This window comes from Tachypleus tridentatus, chromosome 13 (genome assembly GCF_004210375.1).
Source record: "Tachypleus tridentatus isolate NWPU-2018 chromosome 13, ASM421037v1, whole genome shotgun sequence".
Classification (NCBI taxonomy): Eukaryota; Metazoa; Arthropoda; class Merostomata; order Xiphosura; family Limulidae; genus Tachypleus; species Tachypleus tridentatus.
Genome location: NC_134837.1, coordinates 99,698,191 through 99,712,016, shown reverse-complemented (window position 1 = coordinate 99,712,016; position 13,826 = coordinate 99,698,191). Strand labels below are relative to the sequence as shown.

At 32.5% G+C, this 13,826-nt stretch overlaps 1 protein-coding gene across 5 annotated transcripts in view; it reads left to right on the top strand.

The window, feature by feature from the left end:
* Positions 1-936: 936 nt before the first annotated feature.
* Positions 937-13,826, top strand: part of LOC143238959 (chordin-like protein 1) — a 34,719-nt gene continuing 21,829 nt past the window's right edge. For 3 of the 5 annotated variants that reach the window (XM_076479636.1, XM_076479638.1, XM_076479634.1), the window contains exons 1-4: positions 937-1,039; positions 6,406-6,553; positions 10,390-10,514; positions 10,843-10,936. In XM_076479636.1, the coding sequence (XP_076335751.1) occupies positions 6,475-6,553; positions 10,390-10,514; positions 10,843-10,936 (298 nt within the window). In that variant the 5' untranslated portion in view covers positions 937-1,039; positions 6,406-6,474. The remainder of the gene's footprint in view (positions 1,040-6,405; positions 6,554-10,389; positions 10,515-10,842; positions 10,937-13,826) is intronic. The other 2 variants (XM_076479635.1, XM_076479637.1) reach the window with 2 other exon arrangements.

Genomic DNA, 13,826 nt, shown 5'->3' with positions numbered 1-13,826 from the left:
ACTAAGTGTAATATGAATATGCATGTCCTCAGTGCCACAATAATGTGTGGGTCAGATTGCCTTTGTCACCTCTTGGTACCATTCAGACTAGTAAATGAAACATTACGGACAATTATGAGATTATTTGTTTGATTATTTATTCATGTAAAACTACCACAAGACTATCTTCCTTACTTATATCTAAGTTTAAACTGATAGAATAGAGGGAAGGCAGCTATAGAATAACACCCACCGCTAACTCTTGGCTACTAATTGTGAGATTTATTTTTGTCAAAGTGCATAAGTCAAATTTGCGGCGCACGAACCATCAGCCGAATTTCGATCCAGTATTCGAGTGAAATAGTAGTACTGAAAGACTTAAGATCCGGTTTATTCACTTTTGAAAAATTCTATAAAACTTCAAAGCAGCATTTGAATTAAGTAGGGAGTTTCTTTTAATAAACATGAAACCACAGTAATTAAAGTAAGTCACAATTCTACTAGGAAGTGTTACTTACAAAACAAGTTCTGGAAGTTAATTTTAGCAAGATATTTTTCATTTTTAATGCCAACGAATCTTTACTACGGCTAAAATTCTATGAGATATCCTTATACTAATCAAACTTCATGTTTTCAGTAACCAAGTTCGGTCGTCAATCCACTTTTCAGCTGAAACGCCAATGTGATAAGTTAACATTAGTATGAAAAACGTACCACTGCCAATTTTCTTCTCATTCATGAGTAATATTAATTAAAATGATAATTTAAAAGGAGATACACACACACACACACACATGTTCAAAGGCGTCATAGCCTCCATTCAAGACTTTATGTAGATATACACCATAATCAACCCTCAGTAAATTTCACCCACCCACACGTTTACACGTGGCGCATCGTGCAGCGCGTACTTACAAGAGATCTGCGTAAACAGAAACCTTTAAAAAGCCCCAACGACTTTCTGTGGTGTCTGTTTGGGTCTCGAATATTATTTGACGCTCGTGGCCCACAAAACTAATACAGATCTCGTGGCCCAGTCTACTCTGGCTGTAGCCTCAATGTGAGTAAGAAAAATATATTTATTAAATTATTTTTATTTGATTTAATACTTTTACATTTTATATGACGTATTTAAACCTTTAATACTATCGTATTTAAAACAGTGAGTGAACTAAATACTTATATTTGAAGAAAAGCTTATTACATTCCATAACTTATTCAAAACATGTTGTATAAGTGCTCAAGCGCGAAGGATAAATACAGTTCCAAATATGTGGTTTATGACCCATTAAGATATTTTAACATGACATTTATTCTATAGGAGTCGCAAGGTATAATTGTATACACGACACACTGTTACGTCTGGCATGGCCAGGTGGTTAAGGCACTTGACTCGTAATCCGAGGGTCGCGGGTTTGAAGCTCTGTCACACCAAACGTGCTCGCCTTTTCAGTAGTGGGGGCGTTATAATGTGACGGTCAATCCCACTATTCGTTGGTAAAAGAGTAGTCCTAGAGATGGCGGTGGGTGGTAATGAGTAGCTGCATTTCTTCTGGTCTTACACTGCCACTTGTAGCTCTACGTGAAATTCAAACCAAACCACACTGTTACCCTTTGTTAACACACTAACGTTTCCTTAAAATATTTATATTACACTTGAATATATCCGAATTAGATTTACATAAAATACCTTAACAATTAAGCTCTGCTATTTTACAAAGTTCGTTTGTATTTAGCACCCTGGAATAATGATCAACGTTTAATGGACATGAGGACATGAAACTGTAGTGACCTGACTGTTGTAATTGATCACAATTAATGATCACTTAAGCGACGGTTTGAGGGGTTATGTCGAATGTGTTTTTCACATAAACAATGGTAGATGACGAACATGAAACATAAAAAAGGTGAACGGTGACTGAAGGTACGAAATAAATAGTTGGAGATAGAACTCAAAATTAAAAGTTATGATTGTAATTCATACCAAACGAAAGTTAAGTAGATGAACATATTTAATGTAATGGTGATTGAAACATAGATATACATACATTGAATAGTTAATAATGACTGATACAAACATGTAACTTTCTTCATGCAGTCGTTTTTCATTGATACTGCAAGGAATATTTCAATAATAAAACATTACATTGTTTCATCATAGATGGCGCCTAAGGCAAAAAGAGTCCTCCTCAGGACGACATAATACTTTCGCTGTCTTAAGTAAAATATGTTTTTGTTACACGAAGACTGCTTCCAAGGAATCAGTCACCACACAATTAAACAGCGAGCATATAATACAAATAGCAATGGCTCACACTAACTGCTGCCTCTCCTAAAGTGTGAACGCCAGATGTTAGTGTCCCAAAATTTGACGAGCTGATCTATATGGTATATACGTTATGTATATATATAATTATATGGTACTATTATGGATAGGGATCATAGTGCAATATTTCTTTTCTTTCCCTACATAATGTCACTTTTGAGACTTATTTATGCTTAAAAAATTAATCGTAATTAAAAACTAATAATCCTTGTTAGACTACGGTAAATGACTTCAAAGTTTAATATTTACCGAGAATTAATTAACACACGTTTACCTAGAAATTCCTAGGATCTGACTACTCACGTACCACGAGTACAACGATGACATTATAGCAAATTAATGACATCAGTTAAACATTTTACTACATTCACTCTTTCATAAAACACTTTTGCATAACGGAAAAACAACATTCACGGGGACACTTAATATGTAGGCTATAAACATTAAAAAACAAAATACAAATAAATAATTATATAACCATGAAACTACTATGACACAAATTATTCAGATAATATAAAACACACACAAATTAAATTCAACCAAACCTTTTATCCTAAAACACCAAAGTTATAATAATAAAATAAAGTATAGCGTCAACACGATGGAGGAAAATCGTACAATTTTAAAAAAATATTTTAAAGTAAAATGAATTGAAAGAACCATCTCATTAAGCAAAATTCATCTATAAAATCTTGCTGTTTCTGAACCACCCAAGAAAAGTTAAACATTTACAGGCTATTCTAAACATTCGTTTAACACTAAACTAAATCTAATAAATGTCTGAGTCAGACATACATACCATGTATCACAGACTGCTCTCCCATTATAACTTGTTAAAAACAACAAGTAGCTGCAAATGTCATCCTACTCTACTACAACAAACATCAACAAACATCTAAACAGAAATAGGCTATTCTAGTTATCCTATAAGCCACACATTTACAGTAAATCTTGATTAAATTATTTCACAATACAATATTAAAACAAAACAATAAAAGGAATCTGTGACATTTGCTACTCAAAATACAAAACTCTCTACATAAATGTTATATCCAAAATTCTTTCAAATCCTTCTACGAAATAACATATATCCTTTTACGCATTTAGTAGAAGAAATAACAATCTACCGCGCATAGTGTAAACTTGAACAGTATCTAACACATAGAACAATACCCTTAAAGTTACAGAATAAAATATTGAAAACTCTAGGACTAAATGATACAAAGATAGTGTTCAAATCTTATCCTTAAATTGATGATAAAATAAAATCCGTTTAAATATAAACAAACTTTATAGAAAAAAAAAATAAAAATTAAATAAATTTTTAGTGCAGAATGAAACTTTCCTTGTTATATTTTAAGACACATTCACATGACAATGTTAAACATAAACTCATCATTTTATGAGCAAACAAAACATAAAATACAAATAAAAACTTTATTCTGAATTATTCGAACCAATCTATTGGAATCCTCACTGCCAGGAACACGCTATCTAATGATTAAACTACATATAAAGCGTGTATGTAAAGACACGATATTTACAATTGTTGAAGTGTCACTTACTCTTAGCCTATGATGTCCAGGAACCACTCTATGATCAACATTGCTCTCTTTTATAATACAGAAAAGCATGTATAAGATCTTAATTCAATCATAGATTGTAATGGATCAGTTATATCTCCTTTTGAAAACCTTATACTTCTCGAAGTATTCTCAGTAACGTGCTCTTTCGTTTACTCATTTATGCTATTTTACAATACATATCAGACTTGTCATTCAGCAAGTAGTTTGAGTCTTTTATTCAGTATACCAGTACACCAATGCTCAAAGGTGTAGTTATGAAAGGATGGTTAACTTGTGGATTGGCATGTTCAGAACTCCTAACACTGTCTCTTTCATATCTGTTTGTGTTTGGTCACCATGAACTTTCCGAAAAGTGACAGAAGCCAAGGTGGTTAGTATTAGAAATGTCTTAGTTCCCTTCATACAACTTCAAATTCTTATTACTATAACAGAGACAAATAACATTTTATACTCACTAATCCTTCTTTTCATGGAGAGCTCAGTCTTGTGCATTTCAAATAATGGTATTTTGAATTTGGATCTTATGCTTGTGTGCTAATCAAAAGTGTTTTATTTGCTTTTGGTTTTTCTGTCATTGGCAATTTGCTGCAAGGCACATGTAGACTAAGTAGGGCTTCTCCACTGCTTCTTTTCTATGTGACTATTAACCTAAGATGAAGGAGTTTTATATACATATTAAAGAGTCGATTTTTGTCATCACGTTAGTTGATGGGGTGATGGTGATGTTAAAGGTTTCGAACTTCCATGGCTAGCAACTCTTTCTTCTCTGAAGTGAGACATAACAATGCTACTACTTGTCCATCCAGTACTGGAATAGGTGGAATCACGTTCTTACGAATAATAACAGTAGCGGAATTAATGACTTTGGACATTTTCAATCTTCATAAAAATGCCATTTCAGACTCATTATCCATCCACACACTTAAAAACAACAACTAAAATATGTCTAGTTAAGTTGAAAATAAGGAAATTTTTAAATCAAGTTCTCTTTTTCTTCTGCTCAGACACAGAGAAGCGGCAGCATTATATCCACAAAAAAGGTTTAAAATCTAAGTTTAGGAAATGGTAAACTAAAATATCAAATATAATGGCACATGAAAAGGTGTTACTACATAAGACAGTTATACTGCATCATAAATCTAAGAAATAAACTATTTAGTGTTAGTGAGGAAATAGCCCACCTTGTTTGTAGATTGGTTTCAACATTAGATTCGATAATACATTGTCTTTTCCAAGTAGCAGTACAAAATCATAGTTCTTTGTACACATTAATGCGACTTCCACTGTTAAATTCAGATTTGCTTGTCGTTTTCTCTAAATCACTTCTTCAGGTTTTCAGAAGCAGTCTGAAATTTTCAGCCAAGTGTATCATTAACACAGGTCAGATACCATTTCTGTAATGTAAGTCCTATTAGTTAATAAAATTTACGTTACATTACCCAAATGAAAAACTCCATGCGGACTGATGAAATGTCTTGGAATTTTTAGTAGTCCAATGTAAAATCTAGTATAGTGAACCAGTGGGTACACTCAAAAGTATCCAGTCATTCATCTGTACCATGGAATGGAAATGCATCAGTCCATGTTACCTAAAACCAACACAGAACATTAGCAATCTTTCTATTTTGCGATAACTGTTGGTGGTGTCATTCCATCTTTCAGAGGTTGCTCAATTTCAGTGCTAGCTATGTACTTTGGTATCCAAAGTAGCCTGCACTTCTGTTGTCTTAGCAATAACGTCTTTCCAGCTTGTGTATACGTTCATACATAGACCTAGTCAGTCACAAAAATACCGGCACATTCTACTAATAACTAGCTAAGATCTTTTTACTGATTTTCAACAAGAATTATGATACAGTTTTTCTTTCAGACACCTGGATATGATACGAGTAACGTAATTTTAACAACATAGTTTTGATTACTTTGTCATTACATATAATGCCTAAAACTAAACCAGCCAGTAACTTTATAATCACCAATTATATACCATCAATGTATCTTGCTCTTGGAAAAAAACATCGTCCTAGTAAGTGTAGCTTGAAAAGAAAATAAACAGGTTATTTCGTATGTAATTTACATAACTGCATCTATGTTTGTTTTTGTATGGGTTTCGGGCAAAGTTACTCTATGGCAAAATGCACTAGCTGTCCCTAATTTTGAAGTGATAAAATGGATGGAAGACAAATAGTCAACATTACTTGCCTTCAATTATTGGGCGACTCTAATCAAATAGTGGAACATCAGATTCACAGTCTAGCACGACAACCATTAGCTTTTTGTGAATATCTAAAACAATCTCATATAAAGAATATAGTAATACATAACGTTTTACTGAAATGATGTGAACATTTTATTTAAGCAAGCTCATATAAATGGAATGGTTTTAATAATCTAAAACTTCGAAGAATACTATTTTTTCTCATTTTATAACTAAGTATCTCAGAATATTGGTTAATATAAAACTTTGTGAGCTGGGTTCGTACAGTAAAATTTATCACTTGTTCTTTATTTCAGTGGCTGAATTGAAAAACAAAACAAAACATCATAATAATAACTTTGCTTCTAACAGAAAAAAGAAGCATAATGTATTTTCGAAACGAACTACGTCATCACGTGAGTTCCATCATGATTATTTGTCTCTGCAGTGTCACCGTTTTCTCAGGTAATTTAGCTGTATTTATATCAGTATTTCTGAGAAGCAATTACTGCCTTTTGATTAAAGTATTCAATGTCGAAATTGCATTTTAGCACATATGGCAAGTATAGTTAGAATATGATAGAACCTTGCTAAAAACATCACCGATTGATATAAATATATTCTTATGTTATAGAAGCACAGTTCAAAGAATAATTGATTTTCTTTTTTTTCTCGTAATAAATTATGTTTAATTATTTCAGATGTTCATAAATTTAAATGTCTTCTGAACACATTGTGCAGAATATTTAAAGTAAGACATTCAATCTTGACTTTCAAAAGTTCTTTGCCTGTTTATTTCCAGGCTCAAAACTACTTCACTACTGAACGGTCGATGCTGTTTTACTGATAATTAATAATTGTTCGAACAGGTTGAAGAATACGGGTTCATTGAACTATATTACATTTTGAAGAAAAATTCATTATGCAGAGTAAAGCGCTTGAATTGTTCTAAAATATTCGAACTGGTTCTTTTTATAGATTTGTGTATTTACGGTCAGAGAACAAAAGAAAAGTTAAATATTATTTTACAGTAAATAGTTTAACAACACTACAATTTATCATCCAAAAACACAAAGTGTTGTTGTGTTTATGGGATTATAACCTTAAAGATGGAAGTTACATAACTTAAGGCCAGGCATGGCCAGGTGGGTTAAGGCGTTCGACTCGTAATCCGAGGGTCGCGGGTTCGAATTCCGGTCGCACCAAACATGCTCGCCCTTTCAGCCGTGGGGTGTTATAATGTGACGGTCATGACCCACTATTCATTGGTAAAAGAGTAGTCCAAGAGTTGGCGGTGGGTGGTGATGACTAGCTGCCTTCCCTCTAGTCTTACACTGCTAAATTAGGGAAGGCTAGCGCAGATAGCCCTCAAGTAGCTTTGTGCGAAATTGAAAAACAAAACAAACATATAACTTAAAGTACTTACTAAGACATAAAATGATGTAAAAACTGTCAATACCTTAAAAATATATTTTAAGAGGTATATGGTATACTAATAAGACTGCTGAAGTATGATAGTTAAAATAATAATAACTAAATTATTCAATTTACTTAATAGTCAAATTAAGTATGACCAAGTATAAATATATACCTTGATATATATTGAATATATCAGTTATACATATTCTGACTGGGATTAAACATGTGTGTAATTTATCACATTGGATAGACAAATGTGAGGTATACGTGACTAAACCATCTGAAGCGAGACCAACAATCACTTCTCTGAAAGAAGTGTTGTTTCAAAATGTTTTCCTTCATCATTATAATAATCAGTTAGTTATTACAAGTTTAATGGATTTCGACCAAACTACCATGGCTAGAACCAATTGGAAATTAGTTTTGAACAACGTCTCTTCTAAAGTCTGGAGAAACAAAATTGAATATTTTGAGCTTTTATCAAAACAAACAAACAAACAAACAAACAAACAAACAAACGAAGCTCACGCTGCTTTTAAAGAATAGAAAAGAAAAAAGTGGCAATAGGAATTTAAAGTTTTATTCTTTTTAGAGAAAAAATACCAGGATAACCTTTGTTTGGAAAACATCTTGCTTTCATATATTTTTCTTGACTATTTCTGGTTTGTCTGTTATTCCTTACATTTTTATGTATATCCATCAAGTCAAGAGTAGCGAAGGTTTGGTTCTTCAGAATGAGTTCTTAAAACAAGACATTGTGAAGTCTTCCATACGTCACAGCAGCATAAGATTCCAAGTTGTTGAAGCAAAGAGATTAAAAGGTCAAATTTAATGAGCGGCTGCGTGAAAACGTATTTCTTAATGAAGAAAGGTGGAGAGCTATTGGAATATTTTTTAACTTCACTCAATATTCTGAGCACATTTAGTCAAACTAGATGCGAGATGGTTTCATTTTTTCTTTTTTAAAAATCTGCAAAATATAAAAGGATGCAAAACATCATTATGGCTTTCACTTGTACGTGAAAAACATTTACCATTTACCGATATTTTTTCCTTTAGGAAAAATTAATTCCGTTAAATTCAAACAAGCTAAAAATGCTATGCTAATTGAGCGCATGAAAAGCTATTGATAAATGCATTTGTGAATAATTCATCATGATTGTCAAACGCCCATCCTTACGTTCGTTCCAAGAGGAGTTTAAACATTCTACATTAATCTTTACAATTGAGATTCTCCTGGAACGAGTAAAATCATTTAGCGATTAGAAAATGTATAGGGCTGCAGAAGGCTTATTTTAAAACTGTGTATAGATGTACGGCTACAAGATTACTTCAAATTTTATCCAAAATTCAAAGCGGTTTTCCCCCCATAATTTTCAAATCATTTTGTCTTTAACACGCATCATATAAAAGATATTAATAAAGTTTATATTTCTTTATCATCCAAATTATTAAAGTTTGTACTACTTTTGGTCAAGTTTATGTTTGTTTGTTTGTTTTTTTAATTTCGCGCAAAGCTACTCAAGGACTATCTGCACTAGCCGTCCCTAATTTAGCATGGTAAGACTAGAGGGAAGGCAGCTGGTCATCACCACCAACCGCCAACTTTTGGGCTACTCTTTTACCAACGAATAGTGGGATTGATCGTTACATTATAACGCTCCCACGACTGAAAGGGCGAGCATGTTTGGTGTGATGAGGATTCAAACCCACGACCCTCAGATTACGAGTCGAACGCCTTAACCCACCTGGCCATGCTGGGCCAGGTTTATGTTATAGACAATGGAAAATTGTCACAAATTCTCTATTTTTATTGCGAAATTTTGAAATTATATATGAATACTGTGTCTGCGATCCATTTATGCTAAGTCGAAGAAAAAGAGAAGTATGAAACATATGAATTACTTTTATAATAAACTATGCACAAGATAATATTTAATAATCCAAAAAAATACTTACCATACAATTTCCAAGTAGAAACTTGTTTCAGTTTACTATAGTTTATTTAAAAAGAGAGGAATCTGTACGATAACAGTTTTACCTACTCTTTGACATTTCTAACATTTAAAGGTATTGTGTTTACCTTAACTTACAAATGTTATAAAACACAAAATCTGTCCATTACTCAACCCTAAAAAATCACTTTTCAATGCTAAGTGTTCATATTTCATCTTCACTTACTGTCAGGTAAACGGTAGTCATTAGTCCAGATATAGAAGCTGATCTAGTTAACTTGGTTCCTTGTGCTGCTTAAGTCCTACATCACAAACTGCACTACTTTTTCTCCAGCACTGCACAAAGAGTGTCAGTTTAGTGTAGGAAACTTATTACGATTGCAGTACATAATAAGTAGGAAGACTGGGAATCTCATTAATCTATCCATCTCTTGTATATAAACCATCATTATGTAATACCTATTAATTAATAACTGTTATTATAAATTGTATTGTTTTTATGTTTGCATATTAAATTGTACATTGTATATTTGTTGTAAAAAACGGAAATTGTGTATATCAATCTTGTTGGCAAAAAACATAAATTTCATACATATTAACTGTTAATTAACTTCTAAATTCTAATTCAAATTTCCGATTATTGGAAATCATAAGACAAAACGCACTTAATATAATAAATCGGAAACTCATCCGAAATAAATTAACGTGACATAACATAACGTTCGATGATCATTGAATTACTTTAGTACTAAAGCCAGTCCTTAGATAATTGTTTCATTAAATGTCTGCCTTGATTATTATAGTTCCGTAATTTTAACTCAATTAGCCGTGGATACTTCATACAAGTATGTTTGTGTCACATATAAATGCAAGTAGGAAATTTTAGCTGTTAAAAATAAAAGTCGTATTTATATCACGTGCTTACAGGTGCCAAGAGCCATAATCAGATGTCTTGTAGTTTCTCAGGTAAATCTTATAGCCGTGGGGACACCTGGTATCATCTGGCGGATAATCCCAAAGGACCAATTTGTCTAGCTTGTCACTGTCAAGAGGTAAGAAATCTTTACTTTTCTGGTTAATTTCAAATAATCCACGTTTTGTGTTTTATCCATTTAATCCTTATTGCGTGTAATTTTTTTTAACTTACATTATGTTACTACTAATGAAGCATTGTAACTAGAAGTAAATGATAATGCAAACCTTAGTAACTGTTTTATCGTGCACAAAGAATATGTTTATTATTACAGTACGTTACATTTGGCAGTTGTCTTCACACAAACATCTTTCATGATTCTCCATCATGAGTTAATTGCTTACTGCTACAATATTACTCAGCATAAAATAAGACTTACCACAAAGTACTCTTTCTGTACTTTACAGAATGGCCAAGTCAACTGTACTACAAACAAGTGTGGGACACAACTATGCTCTTATGAGGATGATATTGATGAAAGATGTTGTAAAAAGTGTACTGGTAAGTGATATACTTTAAATCTACTTAATTAGTTATTAACTGTAGTAAAGCAATATTAAGCCTGACTACTATATCTGACTATTATTATAAAGTTTAGACAATTATACTAAATGTTATTTCTTGAGCATAGTGAAATCTCACTGTAACCTACTGTTGGAAATAAATATTCACCCTCATAACAATTTGTTTTCTAATAGCTGAATTTTAAATTCCTCGAACGTGGATGTGCACAACTTCTACTGTTACAGCAATCTGTTATTTAGGGATTAAGTTCTCGTTCCTATCAAGTTTTTAAGTGAAGTTATAAGATATCTATCTTCAAAATAATATGCTACCTAACATCTGAGAAGCTAATAACTGAAAACATAGTTCACAGACAAATGTATTTGTATGCAATATTTGAAATAATTAAAAATTGAGATGGGAAAAGAATAAAACAAACAATTACTACAGTAATGCCATCATTCTATTGTGGAATAGAACTTTACCACAGTACAATCATATGTTGATAGTTTACACCGTTAGTTGGTGTTATCCAACCAATAAGAAAGTGCTACACCAGTATTAAGCATGAAAAAGCGTAAGCATTTATATTATACACAGTAGTAGTAGGATAGTTTCACTTATGACTTCGAGGACTGAAATACCGTAATATAAATCAAAATTTTGGTTGGTCAAGAATACCAAAGTGAAAAAGTTTTGCAAAGCCTCTATGATATAGTAGGAGCTGTATGTAAGATTCTCAAGAGCATATGTAAAAAGAAAAAATACAGTTAATAATAGATGTGGTCGATAAATGAAACGGAAATGTTCCATCAAAATGATACTATCTCAGGGTCTTTTCTTTATGGAATATCCGACAGTCGAATACACATCTTGCCAATGACCTTATATAAATACGGGTGTGAATTTTTGAGAACGGCAAGACGTATATTACCATGAAGTAATCTCAATGGACATGCTGTTGCTCGAAAAGTGTTCCTTCGAATAAGTAACCAAACCCAAACGCTTAAATGTACACTGGAATACAAACAATGGAGTGATTAGTAAAGGTGTAAGCACATGATCTTTAAATATAGATTCACTTTGAATTATTTGGCAGTAATTAATGACAGTTTATTCGATAACAGAAAAAACAGTTATTATAGTCGACGCACAACATTAATATTGTTGGGGAGCTATAAAAATTATGGCATCTTGACTTGCAAGCAGATTCTAGTTCATCATGGCATTCCCTCAGAAACAAGATTTAGCCACTAGGATTCGTTTTCCAGCAAGAAACTGATGTCAAGTACACAGCAAATGTTGTAAAAAGATATATTGGTCATAAAGAGAGCCGATGGAACAGTCACAATCATGACTTTGCCTGCACAGAGTTTTATTTGAACATTTTTGAGGTTTTATAGGCTTGACAAGATACTGTTTCTGTTTTCCAACAGTTGTTTCCATTATTGCAGTTATGTTTTTGTGTAAGTGTATGGATGTAAAACATTTACAAAATTGTAAAACAAAGAATGCTTAAACTAAATAAGTGTTCTTGTTAAAACAATGAAATATAATTGAAAATGTGTAATTGTATGTTTCAAATTATCACGTTTCAAATTAAATAGGCATTACAAATTCATTTGCTGTTACTATTTCATACAAAATTATACAATACTTTTTACTATTGTGGAGGTCCAGCATGGCCAGGTGGTTAAGGCACTCGACTCGTAATCAGAGGGTCGAGGGTTCGAATCATCCTCACACCAAATAGGCTCGCCCTTTCAACTGTAGGGGCGTTTTAATGATACGATAAATCCCACTATTTTTTCGTAAAAGAGTGATCTAAGAGTTTGCGATGGGTGGTGATGAACAACTGCCTTTCCTTTGGTCTTACACTGCTAAATTGGGGACGACTAGCTCAGATAGTTCTTGTGTAGCTTTGCGCGAAATTCAAAACAAACAAACAAAAATATTTAAGTAGCTTATGACAACTCGTTTAACTAGAATTATCTAAATTAAGTCGCTGATAGTTACCATATTAACTACTATCGTGTTTAACAAATAACATATAACTAGCTGATTATTACAAGTTTTGCAAATAGTATAAACCACTTGATTACCATAAGTTTTAGAAATAAGATATAACTACTTGACTATAACATGTTTTAAAAGTAGCATATAACCACTTGATTACTATAGACTTTACAAGTAACCTGTAAACGTAGGTGACAATATGTGTAGCCTTAAATAAATATCATTTCATTTCTCAATAATTATTATATTTAGCTCATGAAATAAAGCGAAATAAGATGAGTACGTTTCCCTCATACAATGGAAAATGTAATCATCTTATTTTGCTTTATTTTATGAGCTAAATATAATAATTATTGAGAACTGAAATTGATATTCATATAAGGATACGTATATTGTCATCTTTTATATGTTATTTCTAAAACGTGTAGTAATCAAGAAACCGGGTTTTGATACCCGTGGTGGGCAGAACACAGATAGCCCACTGTGTAGCTTTGTGTTTAACTTCAAACGTACAAACTTGAAATAAAAACAAACAACAGTGGGACCATCACTATTAAAATTTCGTCATTCCCACTATTCGTTGGTAAAAGAGTAGCCCAAGAGTTGACGGTGGGTGTTGATGAGTAACTGCCTTCCCTCTAGTCATACACTGCTAAATTAGGGACGGCTAGCACAAATAGCCCTCGTGTAGCTTTGTGCGAAATTCAAAAACAAACAAACAAATAAAGTAACTGCTCCTGTGTAAAAAAACAAGTACCATGTTATCGCTCATGAATAAATGGTAAAATGTTCCCGTGCACAGTACTAGGTACAGTTTGATCAAAGTAATGATCATGAATCTGATATAGGTGATAATTGATCTCTGAATTTT